The sequence below is a fragment of the Emydura macquarii genome, unplaced genomic scaffold (assembly GCF_026122565.2).
Source record: "Emydura macquarii macquarii isolate MOO-44397 ecotype Brisbane River unplaced genomic scaffold, CSIRO-AGI_Emac_v2 contig_1230, whole genome shotgun sequence".
NCBI classification, from domain to species: Eukaryota; Metazoa; Chordata; order Testudines; family Chelidae; genus Emydura; species Emydura macquarii.
The window spans coordinates 13,393,241-13,416,643 of record NW_027131367.1 but is presented as its reverse complement, the minus strand read 5'-3'; the positions used below and the strand labels follow the sequence as shown (position 1 = coordinate 13,416,643).

The window sequence follows — 23,403 nt, the reverse complement described above, 5'->3', positions numbered from 1 at the left end:
CATTTTTCACCATTTGTGCTGCTTGTTTACTTTTGGCGTTTCTCTGGCCTTGGACAATGAAAGTGGTCTGGCAAGTTTCATTCTCCAAGTCCCCTACACTAGCACAACATGGCAGGGTTGGGGCTGCTGGGGAAGAATTAAATCCAAACTATTTTCATAGGAATTTATTTAAGAATAAACAGTGGTGGAAACATTTCTATTGCTTCTAGATTCTGAAAGACCTTCTTTAACCAGAACCTAAACACTGGGTTTGAATTAGTGTGTCTCTAACAGCCACACACAACTTTCTTTGTCTTTCAACCACAGCACTCTCTTGACGGCTATGCTGTTGATCTATATTTAATACAGTTTGTGTGTTGTGACGTGCCGGGTACGGTCATGACTTGGTAGAAACCGGAAGAGAGGTGCAGTTTGGATTCAGTTCAAGTTTTGGATAGAGACCTGGGTTTGTTCTGATTTACTCCCACAGTGGCTTGGCCATCTACACACGCGCACACATGAACGCACACACCCACCCAGTGCTAAGCTAGCCCTGGGTCTCATTATTTTTATAGCACTGAAAGTACACAGGGTGCACTTTACAGGCATTTCAAATACACAGGATCCCACACTTTGGGGGACACCGTCTCCGCACAGCAAACACCTATGACCTCCCCTTCCATCTTAAGAAATGAACTAGCAGCCCAAGCATCCCTTTCAATAGCTCCAAGATCGTACAACATAACCAGAAAATGACCTCAAAGCCATATATGTCGACAATGCCCACAGTGCTGTCCATCCGCCAGGCGGCTAGCCACTCATTGATCTCCACCAGAAGCCAGTCAAAAAGCAGGGAATACAGAGCCTTGGCAATGGCATCCCTTGGTGGGAGAGAGGAGCAAAGCAAGTTACCATGAAGACAGCACATTGGGGCTTATCTCACTAAACCAAGACAAAGAGACAAAGGCATTGGACATTACCTGGCATCAATGGCACTTTCTATAGACAAAGGGGTGAATATACGATCGTAAGACGTCACCTGGACAGAAAGAGGCATTATTTGTTATATAAGGCTGATCGGAAATATTTTTGTCTGGAAACCCATAAGTAATTGATACAATCTAACAAAGCTCTTGGCCTGGGAAATTCCTTTGATAATCTGAAAGTTAGAATAGAACTTTATTAATAAGGTCCCTTAGGGGTCTGGGAGTCAGCAACCAGAGATATCAGGCCTGGTTTACACTGCCAGTGGCATCGACGGGAGATACACAAGCTACGTACTGAAATCTGCATAGCTTCTGTTGACCTACTAACGTTCCCTTACCGCAGCGTCCACACTGCGCTGTGTTGACAGGAAACGCCCTCCGGTCAATGCAGCATTACTCTTTTCAGGGGGGTGGATTTACTGTGTCGGCCAGACAACGCTTCCCGGATCGATTGTGTGGGTCTCCACTGCCCACTCAGTCAATCTCACTGCATTGATCCGTGGAGCCCAACGCAGCCCCAGCAATGTAGACATAATTTGTACAATGGCACAGTTATGCATCTCTAGCAATATAAAAGAGGTCTTACCGTGGGTGTAGATGTAATTTATGCCCACTTCAAGGTCTCTTTACACTGCCAGAGTGACAGAAAGGGGCCTTAGTGTAAATAAGAATCAAACCCATCAAGTCTCCCTCTATGACCCACTGCAGGGGTCACTTTCCCGTAGATTGCTCTTGCTGTCAACTCCCAGAGTTTAAACCCTCCAGGGCTGGTGCCAAGGCATTCTCATCCATGGACCTACCCCTTTGGGAGCCCTCTCCATCCAGCATATTGCCAGACCCTGGGTTCAATGCACTTCAGAGACCGCGTGAGAGTTACCCCTTTGGTCAAGCTCTTGACTCAATCTATGATGTGATTTAACTGTAGGGGGTGGGAAATGCAGGAATCTCTTGGGAAAAAAACTCTCTCAAATTGGAAGGTTTGGATTTTGATGATAATTAAATATTGTTTTATGGATGCCAGCTCCCCCCAGATTATAACTATGGGCACAAGCATGAACTCTTTAACAAACGGCCTTTTTGCAGCATAATTTAGTCTGACCAGTGGTGCAATCTATTTCAGTGTGACATCCCATTCTCAATCCATGGCAACTCGGGATTGCACCCAATGGGAACACACGAGCTGCTCATGTCTGCATGGGTGCAGGAGGAGGAAAGTGCACCCTTGCACAGTCTGCTCCTGAGAATGAGGAGGAGCAGCACCTCTGTGCTCACCTAGATAGGAGGAGGCCTGGCTCTTCAGCTGCGACCTTCCTTGCATCACACAGTAAAGCAGCTGCCAGCAGACACGCTGCTCAGATCCCTCTGCAGAAAGAGCACTGGGCTGGGGCAGAGGCACTCTCTCTACACAAGGCAACTGCGACACTGAAGTCATTCAGGCCGATAGGGACAGGCTGAAGGGGCCATGCGGTACTCACAGTGACTCGGTGAGTGACAGCGCTTTGGAGGAGATCTGCCGAGACATGCAGCAAATTGGCCACAATCCGGATTTCCGTGTCACTGGGGATGGCTGCAAGGCCAAAGGATTCTTTCTAGATCATGGGGTAGAAGAATGGGTCTAAGCTTGTCCTGGATACAGAGTCCCAGTCTTAACCAGCACCCTTCTGCAGAGAACTGGACTCATCCCACTGCACAGGGGCGGATCAGGCAGTGGGTGAAACACCAGTGTCTTGCCTTTGGCTTGTAGATCAATCTTCAGGCTCTAATGATCCCTTGGCAGCCCAGGCATCTGGGTTCTGCCCTCCATTTCCCTTGGTATTTGCAGCAGTCTTGAGGGAGGGGGATGGGCTCTAGATGACCACGTGCAACTGAGACTAATGAACTGAGCCCCCCACATGAGACTGCTGAACTGTTCAATATTAGTTACAGCCAGACTGGCCAGGTGTTAACATACCTCACAGGAGGTGAAACAGATGTTCCCCAACTGCAGGAGGGCAGCCAGCACTGCCCAGATGGAGGTCAGCTGATCATCTGAGAGGCCAATCACCTGCAGAGCTTGCACCAAGACCACAAAATCCTGATCGTCCTGCTTCCCTGGGAGGTCGCATGCTCTACCCTGAGAGACCGAACGAGAGCCTGTGATTAGAGCCGTGGCCCTTTCACTCCAGACACAGCCTGCCTCTGGCTCCAACGTCACCTCCCAGGATTGTACAGCTCAGATCCGCGTTTCCAAGCTCAGGGGGTTGGGTTGGGCCCATCGGAAGGAGAGAGCCCATTTCAGAAACATGCATGCCTGAAATTTTGAACCCCCCACAGGCCTTGGGGTATTCAGGCCTAGAGTATTAGACTGGACCTCACTCCAGCTAGGAGCTCTCCCTCTCTGACTCAGCGTATTCCACACCCGGGCAAACATGACACAAGGAAACAGTGCTGCTGACAGGAATTTGCACTGATGTCCATTTCCAACCCCCCACACCCCACCCCCAGCTACTGCTATGGCTGATGTTTGTATCTGAGCAGCAGCAGCCTTCTGCCTTCGATCCGAATCTTTCTCCAGCTGGAACCTGCCCTGCAGTCTTGGTGCCCTGCAACCTAATGTCACTAGAGGGAACTCATACTTTGACTAAAGGTAGGAAGTGGTGGGGGGACCCAACTGACTGCTTATACTAGCTATGCTTGGCCCCAATTTTTGATGGGACCATCAGATGGCGAGGGCCCTTGTATTTACCCAGTGTGTCCAGTCTTTCAGGCTTTAAGCTCTTTGGGGCAGGCTCTCTCTTTATCTGTGTGCATTAGCTACCTGGGGTCATTTACTGGCACCCATCACTGCATTATCTGAATGGCATCAGGCACACTGCAGGTGTTTAACTAATTAATAAATCCCATGGAAGTCAGGTTGATGTCACAAATTCAGCACCGGACATGCCAGCAGGCTGAGCCAGAGCAGGAGGACCAGTTGGGATCCTGAGGGAGACATCTCCAATGGCCCTGCCTAGTCAGAAACATAGCTGGGGAAACTATAAATAAAACCCACAAAAGGCCAGGAGATAGGGTGGTAAATAAGGATTGTGTTGAGTTTCCCAATGCGAAAGCTTCTCTTCCCCCTGCGGGGGTCTGAACCATTTTTCCTGATACTCATCTAATTATGGAGGAGGCTAGGACTGAATGTCAGAGTTGTGTAAGGGCTGGTCTACATGCAGGGAAACTGACCAGCATAGCTGTAGCAGAATAATTACTTCACTTCAGCTGTGCCACTAACTCCTCTGTGGGGATGCTCTGAATACAAGTATTTATTGTAGTATTTAGTAAAAGTATTCTATTTCAGAATAATTACTTTGCTATAGCTATGCTGGTCAATTTCCCCATGTAGACAAAGCCCTTAATCAGCAATGTCTTTTATTGCTTCTAAATTTCCTGCCTTCAGTTTATTCAGGTTCTTAGTGTATTTTGGCTCAGGGTAAAGAGAGGCTCCCTTGATCCAGTCTACATCTCCCCTGATCCTTTTTTAGCCTACAGAAGACTGAAGGCCCAGGCAAAAGCAAGTGAACCCCATTTTAGAAAGCTGTTTTCTCAGATAGGTGGAGCCATAAGACCAGCATGTTTGGATGGCCCATATTAAAAAAAGAGTCCCAGTAACAGGGCTGTTTCCAAGAGTCAAGAGAACCTGAATGGTGGGAGAGGAAGAAGAAGTGACAGGGATCAAAACACTCCAAACAGGAAGACACACGTTCCTTTGGTGAAGAGCAAAAGGGGCCCAGACAGTGCAGAGGGCAACCAAGATCCAAAACATAACCCTGTGCCACCACCGGGATGGGAAATCCAGGAGGGAAGCATGGAGCACATTCATCTGACCTGTTTCCTGTAGAGTCCCCAGCACCAGGCTGATCAGAGATGAAAGGGCTGGTTCAAACATGTCACTTCATCACCTGCTGGAGCAGTTCGCCCCACCCCCTCACTCACCTGATTCAGGTAAAAGTAAGTCTCTGCTTCGTGCAGGTAAAGCTGCTCTTTCTGCTCTGCGGGCAGCCCCGCCAGCAGCTCATAAAACACATGGTAGCTCCTCTCACCATGGGCCTGAAAGGAGATAGCTCACACTGTTGGCCAAGCGCTCCGGTCCACCACCCCATTGATCAGAACAAAGGGAAGTCAAAACTTAATCCGACAAATCCCCCCAAAGTGTGGAACCCACGTGAACCTCTGGGCTCTGGAAAGCCAGGCTGGGGACTGCAAAAGAACTGGCTCACTCGCAGTTTCCATCCAGTGCCTCCTGCAGCCAGGATAGAGACACCACAAACGAGAACATTCTCCTTCACAGGGATCTCACTGCTAGCCCTTGAATACCCGCGCAGAGCAGGTGGGCTAAAATAATGGAACTTTTAATAAACTTTAAGAAGTGCAGTTCAAGCTGTTGCCGATAGGGGGAGCTCTTATTTAGCTATACTGGATTCTCCAATCCCTAGTGCAAATCTGGAGACACTGAGACAAATTTTGCCTGTTAACTTCAGTAGGAGAGTTTCAGCTGGTGTAAGTCAGTGTGATTTCATGTATGTCAGTGGAGCTACCCTGTCACACACCCACTGTGGATTTGGCCCAAAGGGGTTACCGACATTAAGCCAGGACACACTTTGTCCTTGTATCTTCATCTAAGGAAAAATATACTCAAGTGAAGAATTTATTACTAATCATGCATTTCTCCGGGGAGAGAAAACACAGAAAAAAAGCTTTCCAAAGAATGATAGAAAAACACTTTTACCAGACATCTTTCTGGAGCTACTCTTGTTCCCAACACTGTCACCAATGCAGTTTAACTCAACACGGGTGCATGCCAGAACATTACTTGCAACAATGTTATGCTGCCCAGTAGGAATACAGCAGTTTAAATGGACTTTAGCTTAGCCCATGTGCATATAGGTTGCTGCCACCATGGCCAACACACCAGGAAGTGAACTGGGGACTTGAAGATCTAAAAACCATGAGCTGCTACAGCTTGAGTTAAAGAGCCGTGGCTGGCCGCTCTAATTCCTCATATCCTCTGGGGATTGACACAGAGAGGGACCTGTAATACACTCAGCTGTGAGTTACTTACATACTATATTGCAAACCCTTTCAGTTACTGCACTAATATGTCACTAGAGAAATAAGAAACAGTAGTTATGGGATTAATGCATTATGCACTGTGCAGAGCACATGTCAAACAGACAGCAGCAGAGAGAGAATGTCTTTACCGCAGTTCTAGAAATTGTTTGGTAATGGTAATGATGGGTTTAATCGAGTCAGTCGTTTAAAATCATCTCATGAGATCTGGGTTTACTGAGAAGATGCTGAAAGTTCTCCAAATATGCTATAAATGGTTGGTCACTGAAAACACACTGCAGCTGAGTGAAGTGTTTGTGAGGCCTGTGATCTATCTTACTACAGAAAAAAAAAACCAGGAGCTTGGCTGGAGAACGGGGGCAGAGCCATCTGGGTTCGTCCTTCACCCCTGGGCACTTATGTTCTAAGGCAATGAGCTTGATAGTATCTGAACCTAGGCCCTGATGGACATCTGTCCATTTCACAGAAGCACCGCACTGCTCATCACAGCTGGCAGCATCTGCGCAGGGACTGGCCCAGCAGGAAGTGCTGCAGGGTAGCAGCGTCATGGCTAGAGGGCTCCGCCATAGGAGGGGCTGTAGACACAGGAAAAGCTCAACACGTGCCCACACTAGCTCGAGCCCATGTAGCTGACACACGTAACTGCTACCTTCCACTAGGACTGAGGGCCTGCCTCTTGCCATCTGACTAGAGAAGCTGCAGGGACTCCTGGCACTTGTGCCCCACCTTGGTAATTAACATAGACCCTAGCACACAAACACAGCCTAGACATGCAGATACTATGACCTGTCTGGGGAGGTTGGTTCTTACCTGAAACACAATGCGGGACTTTTCCAGAAGGTACTGGGAGATGGACGTACCCACCACGACCCCACTGTGGGTGTGTGGGAGGGAGAGAGAGAGAGAGGGATTCCGTGAGAGAGGACTTTGCTATAGAGCGCCAGGCAGACGGAGTTCTCACTTAGAGATACAAATCCAAGATGAGAATCTTGGATGTGAATTTCAAAGCCCATCATCTAAAAAGTTTAGAGGTTTAAGGGTTTTCCAAGCTGGGATCTTGGAACAGCCCCGTTAGGGAGAAAGGAGCCAGCTCTAGAATATGCATCTGGATCCAGGTTTGGATTGTGAACAACCTCTCAAAATGCAGAGGTGCTTGTATCCCCCTTCTCTATACACAGCAAACCAAAAAGATCCCCACTGAATGATCCCCAAAATGGTCCAAGGTGTACCTGGGCACGTTCCCTAACCCTTCTCCACACATCTGTGCTCACTGTTTCCTTCTTTCCCTCGTCTGTCTACAGCCACCTGTGGTCTCGTTTTATACTTAGATTGTAAGCTTTATGGGGCAAAGACCATCTTTTTCTCCTGCATTTGTACAGCACCTAGCAGAGTGAGGTCTCTGATCCCTGACTCCAGCTCCTACGTGCAATCGCAACAACAACGTGCTGTTGGGCCTGGAGTTTGGGAAAGACCTAAACATTATACAGGAGTTATGTTTCAGGGATGCTTTGAACATAAGACCCTGAATTAGTAAAACTTTTGCCATGTCAAAGTAATAGCTACTAAGTTGATTCTTTCCTTGCTCCCACCACCAATCTGAGGAGGAGGGTTACTGCAGCTACCCAGATGCAGTGCAACGGTGGGAGCAGTCTCTGGAACGCAGTGACACAAACATGGCTGAGCAGCACGGTAGGTGTAGACACCACACATTGCGCTGGGGAAAGTGCTGTTCTATAGGCATGCTGAACTGCTTAGCTGCAGCCATGCCAGAGCCCGGTAACACAAAAGCTACCTCTACGCTGCGAACTAGGGGTGTGACTCTGCTGCTCATGTACACGTACGTACTCTAGCTAACTCGTGCTAGCGGAAATATCAATGGCAGTGTAGCTGCAATAGCATGAGTAGTGGCAGTGGAGGCATGGTAAGCCACCTAAACCTGGTGGCTACTACTGAGCCCAGTTAAGTCATGCTTCTGCCGCCGCCACCTGTGCTATTGCAGCTACTCTGCTATTGTTATTGAGCTAGCTGGACTGAAGCTAGAGTGAGTGTGTACACACATGCTGTCCCAATTGTGGTGTAGACACACCCTTAGTGTAGATCTAGCTGTACTACGATACAGCACCACCGTTAAGATGGCTCAGTGTAGAGAGGCCTGAACAATGTTAGAACCTCACCGGCTTCTACGGTGTTGTAACTGGTCTCAAACATGGCAAATTGTCACTTTGAAGCAGACAGAAGTCCAGCAGGTAGGGCACTGAACTGGGAATCAGGAGACCTGGGGTCTCACGCTGCTATTGATCTGCTGTGTGACCCTGGCAAGTCTGTTAATCTCTGTATGCTTCTGTTTCTCCTCCCTCCTTTTGTCTGTCTCTAGTGTGTAAGCTCTTTGGGACAGGGACTCTCTCTCCCTAAGTGTATGTACAGCGCCTAGCACAATGAACTCCTAACCTCAGCTGGGACCTCTAAGTTCTACTGTAATAATGATAGCACAGTAGATGGGGGCTTGGCGGTTTCAATCAGGGAAATCTGGCAGGTTGTGTGTGTTCTTTTGTAGACAAAACTCAAAAGCAAACCCAGGGATGCAAGCTGACACACCCCCCCAATAAGAAGTGGGGGGGAGGGAGGACAGTTGTTACCTAACCCCCTGCACAGCACAACACAACACAACACTTCCCAGCAGATTAGCTGTTCCTGGGCCTGCCCGGCTCATTCTCCTCCCACCTTGCCCAGAGTGCCTTGCTGCCCTGCTGGCTCAGGGCAGAGCCCTTTGACTCACTCACTCTCTCAGGTGGACGTGCAGAAACTTCCCAAAACGGCTCGAGTTGTCGTTGTGGATGGTTTTTGCATTCCCAAAGCTCTCCAGGATGGGCAGTACGTCACAGGGCTGGGAGAGGGGGAGGAGACAAGACATTATATTATACAACCAGATAACACTGTGTCAGTGCCCAGAGACCAGGGCCTCACTGTGCCAGGTACCATACAAACATATAACAAAGGACATTGGACTAAAAGATATGACCCGAGACCCCAGGTGTATCCAACCTCCAGCCTGGGGCTACAGCTCAGGGGAACAGTAACAAGATACAGGCCGCTAGTGCTAGGTTGCCAGCTGGACTCAAACCCAGGCTGGAGCTGACTGATGGCTGTTCCCACCTCGCTGCTGCCCAGTGACCTAAGTGTGAAATAAGTTGCTTTCCAGTTGCTAAGTTCCTAATAGGCAGGAGCCCGCTTCACAAAAACCATCCCTGTCGTAACTGGGCCCTTTGCTGGCGATCTCGGTAGAGAGATGGCTCAGAAGGCGGAACAGGTCCCTGAAACCTTCTTGGCCTTACAGACGGACCTTCCAAGTCAGAGGGGATGTGTAGCATGGGGAAGCTTGTGCTGCTTCTAGCACTGCCTGCTCTGTGAATAATGGGCTTTGGGTTCTCAAGCTGTGTACCGAGAGCAGTGAATTCACTTGGAGCCCTTATACACTCAGAGAGGTTTTCAAAGGCACCTAAGCCCCATGAACATCACTGGGACCCAGGCTCCTTTCAAACTCCAATCCTGTGGGTCTGGACCCACGTGATCTGAATCCCATATCGGGTCATGTAATCAGTGTAACTATCCTTCTATAGCTACTGCTCACACACAGGCAAAGTGAAGCTAGAGAAGGTTCTCTCTCACTAACACCCCCCATCTGGTTCGAGCAGGCCTTAGCCGGTGTCTGGCGCCCCAGATCTTAGCTGGCAGATATATTGGCCTTGAACAGCTGGATCAGCTGCTTTTGAAAAGACACAGGGGCTGAAGCGTGTGGCCCCGTGCTCAACCTCACAGTGGACATGGGCAGCCTCACTCAAGTCCCAGACACTCACCCAGTCTCCACATCCAGCTAAGAATGGACATGAATGGTGTGAGCCCCTGCTTTGCTTTTGTCTTTCAGTCCTGGTCAGCTTGATGTTAGCTAATCCATAGCGACCCAGTCTATCCCATGCTAGGCTATCCAGTTTCTTATATTGTGCTCGTCACCATAGTATCTGTCCACCTTCCTATAGGGCATTACGCAACCGGACCATCCACACAACACAGTAGATGGAAACATTAGCCATCCCTTACCTGCCTGATCCCAGGGCTGTCTTGTCTCTGGTATAAGGTGGTCAGGTACTGCAGGATTGCTTTGGCAGCTTCTGTTTTACCTGAACCACTGTGTCCACTGAGGGAGAAAGGGCTAAGGATTAAAGACAGATACAAGGATCGGACTTTCTGTGCCTAGAGTAATGAGGCAAGCTCTTCACCTGCTGTGAGTCAGCATCGCTCTACCAAAGACAATGATTTACAGCAACTGAGGATCTAGCCCATTTTGATTAAAAGTCTGGCAGCAAGTTAGAAAAATGGGCCCAAGCAAAAACCCCAGATCAAGAGCCAACCCACTTCCCTTCCCACCTCAAACCATGGGAAAATCAGCTCAGGCCTATTGATGAGCTGCTAAGTTCAAACTACATGAGCAAGCTGTGGAAGGGAAGTCAGCTTTTTCCAGCTCTCCATTCACACAGCTTCCCTGCACGAGACAGAGTGACACCACATGTGACCAAAGAAACACAAGATAAACGCCTTATATCATAAAAACAAAACTGTCATTGACTGGTCATACTCTGAAGGCAGGACATTGTTAACAAGCAACTTTTGAAAGCTGCTGGTTTTACATATTAACCCTTTTATGGATGTCACGCATGCCACAGAGCCAGCCAGCACAATTTTATGTCATTCTGTTTTATCTGCCCAGACAGGACTAACCTCTTCTATGTGGTGAGTGAGCCCTGTTGTGTGAAATACCACAACAAACAGCATTTTTTTTCCCAGCAGCAACATATTTGCAATGGCAACCAATCAGCCACAATCAACATGGCAACATCACTCCAGGAAGTGCTGCACGCTGGGGCGACTGCTTCAAAAGTGACCCTGACAAAACTTCATCCTGCATAGCCCATTGGGAGTGGGCAGCTCACCCACATGCTCAGAGGCACCTACAGATGCCCCAAGAGGGCAAGACTGTTTGTTAAGAACATAGGAACTGCCAGACCGGGTCAGATGCAAGGTTCATCTGTCTGACAGCGGCCAACACCAAATTCTTCAGAGAAAGGTGTAAGAACCCATGGTAGGCAGAGGGCGAATAATCTTCTTCCCAAATTAGGTCTCATCCCAGTCTCCTGGTTAAGAGATTGGCTTAATCCCTGAAGCATGAGGTTTAACATCCCTTCCAGTGATATCATTAGTTATAACCACTCTGGATATTCTCAGCATACATATTAGTGTCCATCCCCGTCTGATTCTTGCTAAATTCTGAGCCATAATTACTTCCTGAGGCAATAAATCCCATAGTTTAAATTACACATCGTGGGAGAAAAGTGTTTCATTTTACTGGTTTTGAACTTTCCGCCATTTAATGTCTCTGGAAGTTCCCTTGTTCTTGTGCTGTGAGAACACAAGCTCCCAATCTACCTTCTCCAGACCATTTATTATTTCACAGACTTATGTCCCCTCTTATTCATCTCCTATCTAAGGTAACAATCCCAATCTTTCCAGTCTCTCTTCATGGGAGAGTGTTTCCAGGCAACTGATTGTTCTTGTCAATTTCTCTGAAGCTTCCCCCCGGACCTTTCTGTAATGTACTTTCTGAGATGGGCTAAGTAGTACTGCACATAGTATCCAGATAATACACTGCAAGGATTTACTGGTCTACAAAGGTGGGGGTGAGGGGGGCCTGAACCTCAAGTCATAAGCAATTGAATCAAGTGATCATATACAATATTACTATCAAAAGTACTATAAAAGTGCATAGCTGAGGTCTTTTATGAAAGCTAATGGCACACTGGTGATTAATATCATCGTGAAATGTATTTATTAACACGTTATGAGAAAATATGGATATTTAATTATATTATGCTTTAAAGTCTATGGCCAAACAGGGAGAAACAGATTCCCTCCCAGACAGGAGGGAAGGCAGCTATCTACCTGTTTCCAATTAAATTTAAGCAAGATCAAAAAATAGTAGAAGCACCATTTACATAGAAATCAGCAAGGGGTGGGAAAGTCCACAGGAAGGGAAGAACAGCATGTGGTCATCCTGCCTTATGAAACTAGGTTGTTGAACTTTGGAAGATATAAGCAAGGTCAGAAGCCATCTCTGGCATCCATCGCTAGACAGACGCAAGGGGCCAGTGCTATTCCAAGCTGAGAAAGATGGGTCCTTTAACCAAGTGGGGTGGTGAAGTTTCTGAGAACTGAATATAGGTGAGAAAAAAACATCTTGAATAAACCCTGTCCCCTGCTAGAGTTTTAGATGTGAATCTTCATTTTTATTTGCCTGTCTCTCTTTCTAACTTTATTTCTTGTATTTGGCATCACTTAACTTATGTTTACGGTTAAGATTCTGTCACGGGTATTTTTAGTAAAAGTCAGGGATAGATCAAAGTCGACAAACAAAAATTCACGGAAGCCCACAACTTTCCCTGATTTTTAGTAAAAATACTCTGGGGGAGGGTGGAAAACAGAGCTGCTGGGGCTTGCAGCTGCTCCAGAAGCAGGAGCTGACCACTGCTGCTCCTGCCCTAGGCAGACTGATCCAACGGGCTGGAGGCTGCTGCTCTGGCGGCCCTGAGTCTGGCTGCCAATCAACTGTTTTGGTGGCCCTGGGCTGGCTGCTGGCCAGCTGTCTCAGTGGCCACTGCTCTGTGGTACCGGGGCTGGATGCACCCCCGAAGTGTGACACTGACAGCTGCAGATTTTGCTATTTCCCAACTCAACCTCCTTTCCAGATCATTAATAAACACATTAAAAAACACAGGACTACTATAGAACCTTGAAGTCCCCATGGTTAACTTTGTGCCATGATGAAAAACGGACCATTTAATCTTACTCTTTGTTTTCTGTATCCCAGCCAGTTTTTGATCCATGACAATACTTTGCCTCTCACACACGACTTCTTAGCTTCTTTAGGAGCCTCTTGTGTGGAACCTTGTGGAAGGCTTTTTGGAAGTCTAAATGTCAACAAGTTGTCCTTCATCCATGACTTTACTGACACGTTCAAAGAATTCTAACTGATTACTGAGGCATGATTTTCCTCTGCAGAATCTGTCCGGTCAAAGCTTATATTATGATCTTCCTGGTGTTCTGCTTTTATAGATTCAAGCATATTACCAGGCACAGATGTAAGGCTTACTCATCTATAATTCCCTAGATCACCCCAAAAGTATTGTTAAAATATGCATACAACGTGTGCTACTTCTCAATCCTCTGGAATAGTTGTTGCAATGGGGAAGAAGCTTGGAAGAAGAGGAGGAATCTCAGCCCCACACAATATCCCGGGAAGGAGTGTCCTCATTTCTTACCTGATGACGATGCACTGCTCTTGCATTGAAGTCTGGGAGAGAGTGTAGGCCATTTCTGCAATGGCAAAGATGTGTCTAGATGCACAGGAAAGAAATTCCCATTTGTTACTTTGACCCAGATTTGCTGCCTGCACAAACACAGCACCACGGGATTGGTTAGTGACTGAATGCACTGGAGGTGGGCCTGTAACAGAATCCCAGATCCAGGAGCCAGGGCAGCCTATGTACAGCTGGGTATGGGAGGGCAAATCTCTCACTGCTGCAGCTCTACTGTAACTAAGGCACCTGCAGCCAGCAGCTTTTTTTAAACACCGTGTCATTTATACTTGATCTGAGCAAGGAAGGAAGGAAGGAAGGAAGGAAGGAAACTTGAGCTGAAGGAAAAACGGGAAGAGGGAAGTTGTTATAGTGGCTGGATTCAGCAACTAGACAAAAGCATCTGCAGTAAAGACCTGACAAAAAACCTACTGAAATCAAGGGGAGCTTTCCCATTAACTTCAGTGAGTTTTGGACCAACTCTTAAACCAGTGTTTTATCTGAGGATCCCTGAACTTTGGTGTCTCCGAACTGGATGCAGAACCAAATACTGCAGCTGGATCTTATCACTAGAATGGGCTAAACACCCTCAAGCCTGGCTGGATGTGAAGAAGTAATTCTCAACATTGTGGCTCAGCTGAGCCAGGCAATGCCTGGATATGTAAGTACGGAGTATCATTATAGTGCTACACAGGGAAGGACATTTGTCAGTCCAGGGCAGATTTCAAGAAACTTTTCTTGTTTCAGTCTCTGGCATCCTAACTCCTCAAAGTGCTACTGCCAGGGGAAGAGAGAGGGTCTATTAGGGTTACAGACTCTGAAGTGAGGTCCTCAGTATCTCTCTCCTTAGAAGAGATGAGCTCAATGGCACAGCTCAGGTCTCAAACCAAGCTTTTCCGAAGTTCAGTCGTGTTTGCATTGGGCCCACTTTTGCTCCTCAGGTGGGAATTGTTAGCCAATAAAACATGGCATATGGCATCTGAGACAACAATATCTGAGTGCCATTCAAGCACTGCTGTGCTGGATGTACCATACACTTCGTCCTGTACCAGTCCTACTTCAGAGATGACCTTTGGCCAATTGAAATGGTCTTGGGAGCCCAGGGACAACACAGAACTCTGCAGGTTAAGAATAATGAACAGACTTAGTTGTGAAGAAACAAGCATACATACGGTGCATTTTTGGAGAGTGTCCCCTGCTGGTATTGGGTCATCACCTCTTCCAAGTAGAGACCGAGGGGTTTGAAAAGATTCACAGAGATCAAGATTTGCCCAATGTAGGTCTAGAAGAGGGAAAACAGAGTTTGGTTTTATTATATCCAGTGGATGTTTAGAGATTTCTGGATGGGATCCAGCATCAACTGGAAGGCCTCAGATACATATTGCGTAACCAAAACAAAAAATAAATCAGTTTTAAAGGAAAATTAAAGGGTTTGATTTAAATTCCTGGAAGCCAAAGTCATTCTGGGCAGAGCTGAGCTGGACTGTTTTGATTGGCAAAGGGGCTTTGCTAATCTGAGGGACATGTTCTTCAGAGCCACACACTCCCTCTGAGCGCTATTTGGACTTTCAGGATCAAAGTGAAACCTGGCCACAGCCAACAAGTTCGGCATAGCTTGAGGTCAAAACCGTAAGTCCCAATTGGCATTCAATGGATGTGTTCCCCTCTAATTTAGCTGAGCCTGAAACTAGAGCCAGATGTTCAAAGAACACTCAAAGTCAAGGGAAACTCAAGGCTTTCTAGGCTGCATCACAAACTTTTCACACTGTCCCAGTTCTGGGTTCAAGGCAATGATCATTCTCTCTCTTCCTCTCTCACCCCATTGTGCCTAGCCATTCACAGGGTCTTAGAGCAGATGGTAAATGCCTGTGCCAAATAGGTTACAATACCAAAGCACAATGGAGTGAGATTCCTGGGCTAAGGAGTGACTACCCTGAAAAGTGACTGTATGACAACAACATTGTTAGGTTCTACGTTTCTCTGTCCACTTACTGACTTCATTTACCAGTGGCAAGACGGTTTCTCTGGCTTCAGCCTTGCAGACACCCCACTGGGGGATCAGCAAACCCAGATGGCTTCTGCCTCCTTAGCAGCTATAAAGATTCTGCAATCAGAGCCCCCAGTTGTGCTGCTAATGGGCAAAGCAGAGCAGACTCCAGTTCACTCTCCTCCCTGTAGCTGCATTGGCTGAGCTAGGCTAACAGGAGTAAGGTCTTATCTTTGCCAGAAAAAATGAACAGATGTGTCTTGTGTGAAAGACATACAATGAACAGATGTGTTGTGCCAGTTTCACATAGTCACTTATCTAACCACAACCACATTCACTCTGCACTCTCCTGTCTGGATTTCATACAACAGAAACACACCCACACCCACCCACCCCTGTGCTTTTCTATTATTGGGTGTGTGTAGAGCGATGGCAATTGGTACAGGGATTAATAACTACAATGCAGCTATGGGGAGATGCTGTGATAGAATCAGATCCGTTACCTAGGTTCATTTGGTGCCTCAGTTACATGCATCCTGTGCTGGCTGAAACACTGCTTGTGGGGAGAGGAGGGACAGTCCAACTTGCCTCTGTGTCATCTCCTAGAGGCTAACTTTAAGACTAGCCATGCTGACCACAGTGGGAGCAGGTACAATTATTCTGTGAGGTTTGGGGAGGGGGTTAGAGAGGAGTAATAGAGGTTTGGGGAGGGGGTACACAAGAAGCAAGAGATGTTCCGTGCTGGACAGATACAGCAGGTGAAAATCCTGCGACGCCAATATCTTATCACTACTGGGAAACGTTAGGACCCTGTGGACTGTACTCTGCTAGGGCTGGATGGAGCCAGGGAAAACCCACCCTCAGATTCCTTGTCCCGCACAAATAAGAATTAAAAAACCCAACAGCCATACGTAAATGAAATTGCGATGGAATCTCTTCTTCAGACACAGAAGGACTGAGCTCTCGCAGACCTCCCTAGAAAGACAAGAAGTGAGCCGTCAGGCAACTTCATCCAAGGACCTCAGTCACGTATTAGTCTGTTGGCTGAGGAATGCTGCGAGATGGTGAACAGACACAGCTTCGTTGATTTTCTGTGGTTGGCCCAGAATATGGCAGGCTCAAGCAGGGCCAGCCCGAGCTGTTTTGTTCCCCAGGGTGGAAATGTTTCCAGCACCCTGAACAGATGAGCAAAGACAAAAAAATAACCCACCTCCATTTGGTGCCCCCAGAGGTTGGTGCCCAGAGTGACTGCCCTGATCACCCACCCGTGCACTCAGGATTGCACCTGGGCAAGTGTATATGAGAGAGAGAGAGAACACTGCCCCCAACAGAAGGACTGTTTGACCTGTCCATGCCTGCGTGATTGTGCTAGCTCCTACTGTCTGCGACCTAGAGGATATCAGCCTTAATTCTGCTACACAACCATGTGGATTTCATGAGTTACTACTGGTTTTAGCAGTGCTAAAGCTTGCCAGGGCTTGTGAGGGCAACTGCCCTGGGCATTCCTGTGGCAGCGAGGATAACCAACCAGTGACACAAGAAGTGTTAGAGATGTTGAGCCTGAGTCTGCTACAGCTGGTCAGTGGGAGGTTTGCCATTCATTTCAGTCTGAGTAGGATTAGGCCAGCGGTTCTCAAACTGGGGTAGGCGTTCCCCTAGGGGTACAGGAGTTCTGTCAGGGGCTACTCAAGAACAATTCTGTAATAGCAGACAACACGTTTCATTGAGTACAGAGGCTTTCAAACCGTGGGGTTTGCCCTGCTAAGGGGACATGGAGGAACATTTGGGGGGCTAGCCCTGTGCGGTGGGGCTCAGGGAGGGAGCGCCACCTCCACCCTCTGACGCACCTTAGCAGGCCACTCAGCCTGTCTGAGTTAGGAGGGTGCAACCAAAAATTGTATCTCCCAGCCCTCCGCCCCCTTTGAGCTACAATTTTTGGTTGTGCCTCGCCCCAACTCAGACAGGCTGGGTGGCCCACTAAGGTGAGTCAGGGTGGAGGTGGCACTCTCTCCCTGAGCCCAGGCATGGGGGGATGGCCCGAGTGGTCTGGCATTGCCGTTCCCTCCTTCCTCCCCACCAAACGTTCCTCCACACCCTGCTAGGGGAGCGCACCCCACAGTTTGAAAACCTCTAGATGCTGTTGATAAATGGAAGGCGGAAACCTGGGGGGAGCACGTGACCCCTCACGCATCACCTCTGCTTATCGCAGATGGGGATATGTGGTAGACTACATTATTTGGAAAGGGGTACGCAGCCTAAAAAGTTTGAAAGACTCTGGATTAGGCCATTTAATAGACACTGTCTCATCCCACAGATTCTCCTTTTCCACCACATACATCTCACAAGAACAGTATGTTCCTTGTTTCCAGCTATTTTACCAGATAGGGGTCTAGCAGTTAGAGCAAGGAGTCAGGGAACGCTATTCCCACCTCTACCATTCACTCTCAGTCTGATACTGGGGAAGTCACTTCAGCTCTCTTGGCCTCAGTTTTCCCATCTGTAAAATGGACTGATTCTTGATAACCATTTCAGGATGGGGCACTTCTTACAGTGTAAATGGGACTCCCTGTCTGCACCTCCAAGGGAGTCTGATAGCCCTTATTCTCTGGAGTTCCTCCCTGGAGATTCAGGGCGCAAGGTGTACTCTGCCTATGCACAAGGGAGTTGGGGGAGGGACTGTACAACGCTGCCATGATTCCCTTTACAGCAGTGCAATTCCCCACCCACTCCAATGCAGGCCTGGGCCTAAATAGCATAATTCAGCCCTTCATCTGGCTTAACAAAGGGCCATCAGTTCCTCATGGTCAGGAGCACCAACGTCACCCCATTTTTTAGAGATCTAGCTGATGTTCTACAATTTACTTTCTGCTGCTTAGCCAACAATGCCTTCGATGGGTAATAAATAAGCCCCCTGCCACTTCCTGCTAACAATTTGACATACTTACTCCAGTCTGGACAGATCTTCAACCTCCTCAAGTTTCACCAAATGGTGTTCACCCATGTACACCTGAAATGCATAGGAGAAACGGCTATGAATTGCATGCAGGTTGACACCACCCCAAAACTTATGTGGCTATAGCAGAACATACCCGTTTCCAAGTCACATCCATCTCCAGGATATCCTCAGTGACCTCTTCGGCCTCCCACTTCTTTCTCAATGTGTTCGGCCTGTGGGTCTCGACCAGATCCTGGTGCTTATACATGGCCCATTTGCTGAGGTTCTCAATGGTGAGTCGCGGGAGCAGCGTTTCAGAGTTCAGCCATGCAGTAGGATCACACCCTAGAGTGCGCCGCTGAGCCCACTGCAGCTGGGCGGTGGCTTCAGACCCAGCACGCTGGATGGGATTTGCAACCTCTTTGTCAACATCTCCCGCAAGGTAAGAGGCCATCGGAACATCTGAACCTTCTTCATGTAGAAGGAAGCTCTGCTCATACTGATCGTTTCCAGCCTCCTCTGGGAAGAGGGAGGGTTTAGAGGTTTGGTGTGCTGACTGTCCTCTTTGCCCCTTTGTGAGGAGTTGGGATTTGGATATATCTTTCCCCTCTGATGTCCTGATCACTTGGGATGAGGAGCTCAAAAGCCTAGTCACTCCGTACTGGGTTGCAATGCATTTTGCTTGACTTGAATCACCTGGCATTGAGGGATCAATTTCTTCACTGTGGGCAAGCCCCCGACTGATCCTCTGACAGACTTGCTCCTTGGGGAGGTCACGTTTGAATTTGAAGCCCGGCTGCACAGACATCACTGCTTTCCTGCTGGATACATCTGTTGATGGTGGCTGTGATTCACCATTCCCAGGAGAAACCTCTCTTGATTTCACCATGCAATGGACCCTGGGGAACACTACTGCGAATTTGGCATCAGCGACATTGTTCTTCTCCTTAGCACATCCATCCAGATTTAGCAATTGCACAGAGGAGCTAGCTTCATTGAGGGGAGAATTGCATGAGGCCAGCTTGGCTTCTTCCAGTTCCTCTGCCACTTCAGGACCAGTATGATCCCATTCTAACAATGGCGGAGAAGAGCTTTTGCTATTCAACTCCCTCTTTCTGTGTTCTCCCACTGGGCCAGGGGAGGTTCTGCCATGTCTATTGATTAGCCCAGTAGTGCTAACAATCCTGATTGTCATTCTTCTTCTGAATCTGAATGGTTTACTGCTCCTCTTCCCAAACGTCTTCAGAAGCCAGCCTGAGATACCAACTGCACGCGCCACGCTCAAAAAACGATCTTTCAGACTTACTTCCTTGGGAGGCTTTTGGCTGAGCCAGCCAGTTACTTTTCTGAAAGCTGAAAGGGTGTGCAGGGACTTGATGCCCTTTTGCTGCAGAACCTGCTCTTTTTCAGCAGGCACAGCTTCAACCACTTTCTCCTCTGCTCTCTCTCCTTTTACTGCTAGACTCTGACATGAAGCCAGTTTGACCTTTCCAATTACTTTCCCAATCTTCTTTCTCCTGCCAAGATGCTGCTTATCAACAGACAGGTTTTTAGTACTGGAGGAGGAGGAATTTGAAACAGTGGAGAGACTTAATTTTGGCTCTCCACGATCCTTAGCTAGGCTGGATTCCTTAAATGCCTCATAGGTTTTTGTGGCACTGCTTTTAGAAGGCACCTTTTGACCTTTCTCCAGGTCAGAGCTAGTTTCTGCTGTCTTCTGAAGAGGACTTTCTTTACCACTTGCCCACAGTTTGGCCTGGGCATCTTTAGGATTGTTTTTCAGACTCAGGAGAATTTGGGATTGCAAAGTGAGAGCACTGCACTTCTTTGCAAGCACAACCACTGAATTCACCCTCCTGTTGCTGTCTGAGGAAGAACTACCCTGATGTACATGTTCTAACTCTTCACCTGGCTTTGTCGTCGCAGGCTTCTGGGATTTCCTTTTTAGTGTTGGCTGCGTGGACCATGCAGGGCTCTCTCTTGCTGTGCTGCTGCCCTCATTCACATTCCCTTCCCAGCTGTTTCCTGGAGGGACTTTGTTCAAACCCGTGTTAAGAAGCTTCGCTTTGACAGTGCTAGGTAGCTGTTTCCTTCTTGGGCTCTCTAGCTTGTCGTTATCTGTTTCTTCACCACCATTCTTCTCATCCTCATCGCTTTCAGATTTAGCTTGCTCCTCTTCAGACATTTCTTCACCGTTGTCCTTTTCCAATAGATCTTCCTGTTCTTCTTCCTCACTCTCATTTTCTCCCGTCACTGAGCTTTTGACTTCATCCTCTGAAGCCCCTGCATTTTCATCTTCCTCACCATCATCACTTAGAGTAGATTTTCTTTGCTTAGAGACTTTACCCTGCGCCTTCATTTTCCCATCCGCCTCAGACTCTTCAGAGACAGTTTCTTCATCTTCAGATTCTTGTCTTTTGTCCGTCGTCTCCTGTTCTCCTTCACTTTCACTGGTTGCTTTGTAACTTCCATTACGAAGCTCTCGGCAGCCTTTCCCTTTGGATGGAAGCCAATTTTCCAATGTAGCTTTTTCCTCATTAGAAAGTTCTTCTTCCAAAGAGTTTCTCTGGTCTTCGCTGATTTGGCTGTTGTCATCACCAGTCTCTCTCCTTCTTGTTGCTTGACTATGATTGGCTTCATCTCCAGGGCCAAAACAAGATACATCTTCTGAGCTTTTCAGGATCTTTCCTTCCTCACTTGCACTGGAAATAGTCCTGGCTGATTTTCTAACTGGTTCCTGCTTGTGTCTATCAACCTCACACTTCACTGTCTTAGATCTATGCTCCAGGCTGCCCTGGAACTGGGAATCCAACTTTCTGAGGGTGGTTGCTTTGGAGTCATGCTTCTTATTGTATTTCTTCTCAGCACTGACCCGGCTATCTTTCTGACGCGAATCGCGTTTCTGAAAGGAGCCCTCAGTACTTTCCACAGTAAAGGACTTTACAGACTCAGTCTCAGTGGCAATTTCACTCACACTCAGGTGCTCTCGGCACTTCCTTTTAAAAGCACATTTCTTTCTGTCTTCAGTGGCCTTCACCTCATTGCAAACACTGGCCTTGTTTCCTGGGCCTGATTTCATATCCTGTTCCTTGGAGCCTCTTGCTTTTTTCTTCTCTTTGGACATTAATTGTTCTCCATGTTTTCCGCCAGAACCAGCTTCTCTTTTGTCCTTGCCCTTGGAAATTCTCTTCCCTTTTGCTTGCTTTTTGCAGCCACACTCTTTGCCGCCCTTAATCCTTGCCTCTCTCTGGCTCTTCGACGTGCTCTGTACAGAGGTGACTACAGGAACAGTCTCTTTTTCAGAAGAGGATTCTTCAGATACAGCTTGGGCATTGCCCTTTTCTTTCCTTAGTCTCATACCTTGGACCATGGGATCCTGAGGGGGGCTCTTTTTCTCACAGCTGGTAGCTTTTTCCTTACCATCTTTCTTTCCCCCGGCAGCTTTGTCCCGCGTCTTAGATCTGGAGGGTGCCATTATGCCAATATTCAGCAGTGCATCGTCGTTTATTGATGTTCACCTACAAAAGGAAACACACACTGTTTCTACTGTGTAGCTTTGCAACGGCTGCTGATACAAGTAGGCAAGTGAAGAGGCTGGATCCTGCACAACCATAACAACATGACTGCTACAGAATTTACTCACACGACTAAGAGACTGATGAACCACACCCATACTGCTGAGGAGCCAGAGTCATGAGTGCCCTGTGCCAGTTTAAATCACTCAGTGCATCCTCTATTTGGTTTTCTCATTAAACCTCCTCAGATTTGGGGCAGAGACTTCTTTTCCTTAACCCCACCTCTTACAGACAACTGCAACAATTTTCAGCTTCAAGGTCTAGTCCACATGTAGGCCTGGTCATTTTGCATGATTGACAAAGCTTAGAGGTAGCTTCATGTTATGACTAAAGCTATAGAGGGAAACGGGACTGTTAATGTTCAGCCCAGCAGGAAGGCAGCTTGGCTAATCGAATCCATCCACTGCTCCGGAAGCCTCAATTAATTAATTGCTTGTGTTCTGCAGACTAAGGCCTTGTCCACACTACAGAGTTGTGTCGACACAAGTTATGCCGATATACAGCCACTGCTGTAGTTAAACCGCTGTTGCATGTCCTCACTATGCTCCTTGTGTCCGTGCAGTGCATTCACACTACCAGCTCTTGCACCGACACGGGGAGCAGTGCACTGTGGGTAGCCGTCCCACTATGCAACTGCAGGCAGAGTGCTTTGGGAAGGGTTTGCGAAGCCTCGTGGGGCAGGCGCAGCGTCACATGATGGTTTCTGAATCTCATTGTTTCCAGGGCGCCCTACGAGATTGACAGTCACTTCTCAACTGCCCGGTCAGCCAGGCTGACACTGCTGAACACAGACACAAGAAACCCACAGAAGTGTGTGAGTGGAGGGGGGCAGAGAGCGTACGACAGGGAGTGATTGTGCATGTGTGTGTGTGTGAGTGAGTGAGAGACAGACAGAGCGTGTGCTGGGGGACAGTGTGTCCACATGCTGTCTCCTTAAGTTAAGACAGCAGCGGGAAGCAACCAATCTTGAGGCAGAAGTTGGTGCACAGACAACTGTTGTCCCCCTGTCCCCTCAGTTCAGTGGAGACTCGTACACCAGTGAGGGGAAGGGCTGACATCAGCCTCTGCCTTCCTCTGCACAGCACATCAGGAGTCTCTCCTCCAGCAGCAGCCCAAGCAGGACTGATTCCCTCAGACCAGGTCTCCCACAGCCTCACCCTCAGCTCCCCACAGGCCAGGAGAATGATCCACCCTTCTCCCCTGTAGTCCAGGCAGGATTGCGTCTGCTCTGCTGGCCAGCAGCTGTGTGAGCTCTCCACGCTGAGCAATTTCAAAGCTTCCTGGGGCTTTGACAGGGAAAGGGTGGAGGCCCGTGTAGCTGGACTGCAGAGCAGCACAGCAGAATTCAAAACAATGAGCAGAGTGGTCAGGGTGGGCACTGTGTGTGGTTTGATTGTGTATGCTTTTCGCACTCCAGTAACTCAGCTCTCTCCTTCATTGCAAAACA

General features: G+C 48.1%; 1 protein-coding gene across 1 annotated transcript in view; it reads right to left on the bottom strand.

Annotated features, from left to right (window-relative positions):
* MYO15B (myosin XVB) overlaps positions 1 to 21,856 on the bottom strand; it is an 80,477-nt gene extending 58,621 nt beyond the window's left edge. Inside the window, exons 1-13 of the mRNA XM_067547779.1 lie at positions 18,536 to 21,856; positions 18,392 to 18,453; positions 16,358 to 16,421; positions 14,632 to 14,741; positions 13,424 to 13,498; positions 10,152 to 10,248; positions 8,837 to 8,940; positions 6,867 to 6,930; positions 4,923 to 5,036; positions 2,917 to 3,078; positions 2,441 to 2,554; positions 960 to 1,018; positions 737 to 860 (exon numbers count right to left, since the gene is read on the bottom strand). Coding sequence (XP_067403880.1) covers positions 737 to 860; positions 960 to 1,018; positions 2,441 to 2,554; positions 2,917 to 3,078; positions 4,923 to 5,036; positions 6,867 to 6,930; positions 8,837 to 8,940; positions 10,152 to 10,248; positions 13,424 to 13,498; positions 14,632 to 14,741; positions 16,358 to 16,421; positions 18,392 to 18,453; positions 18,536 to 21,856 — 4,470 coding nt within the window. The remainder of the gene's footprint in view (positions 1 to 736; positions 861 to 959; positions 1,019 to 2,440; positions 2,555 to 2,916; positions 3,079 to 4,922; positions 5,037 to 6,866; positions 6,931 to 8,836; positions 8,941 to 10,151; positions 10,249 to 13,423; positions 13,499 to 14,631; positions 14,742 to 16,357; positions 16,422 to 18,391; positions 18,454 to 18,535) is intronic.
* Positions 21,857 to 23,403: the final 1,547 nt, after the last annotated feature.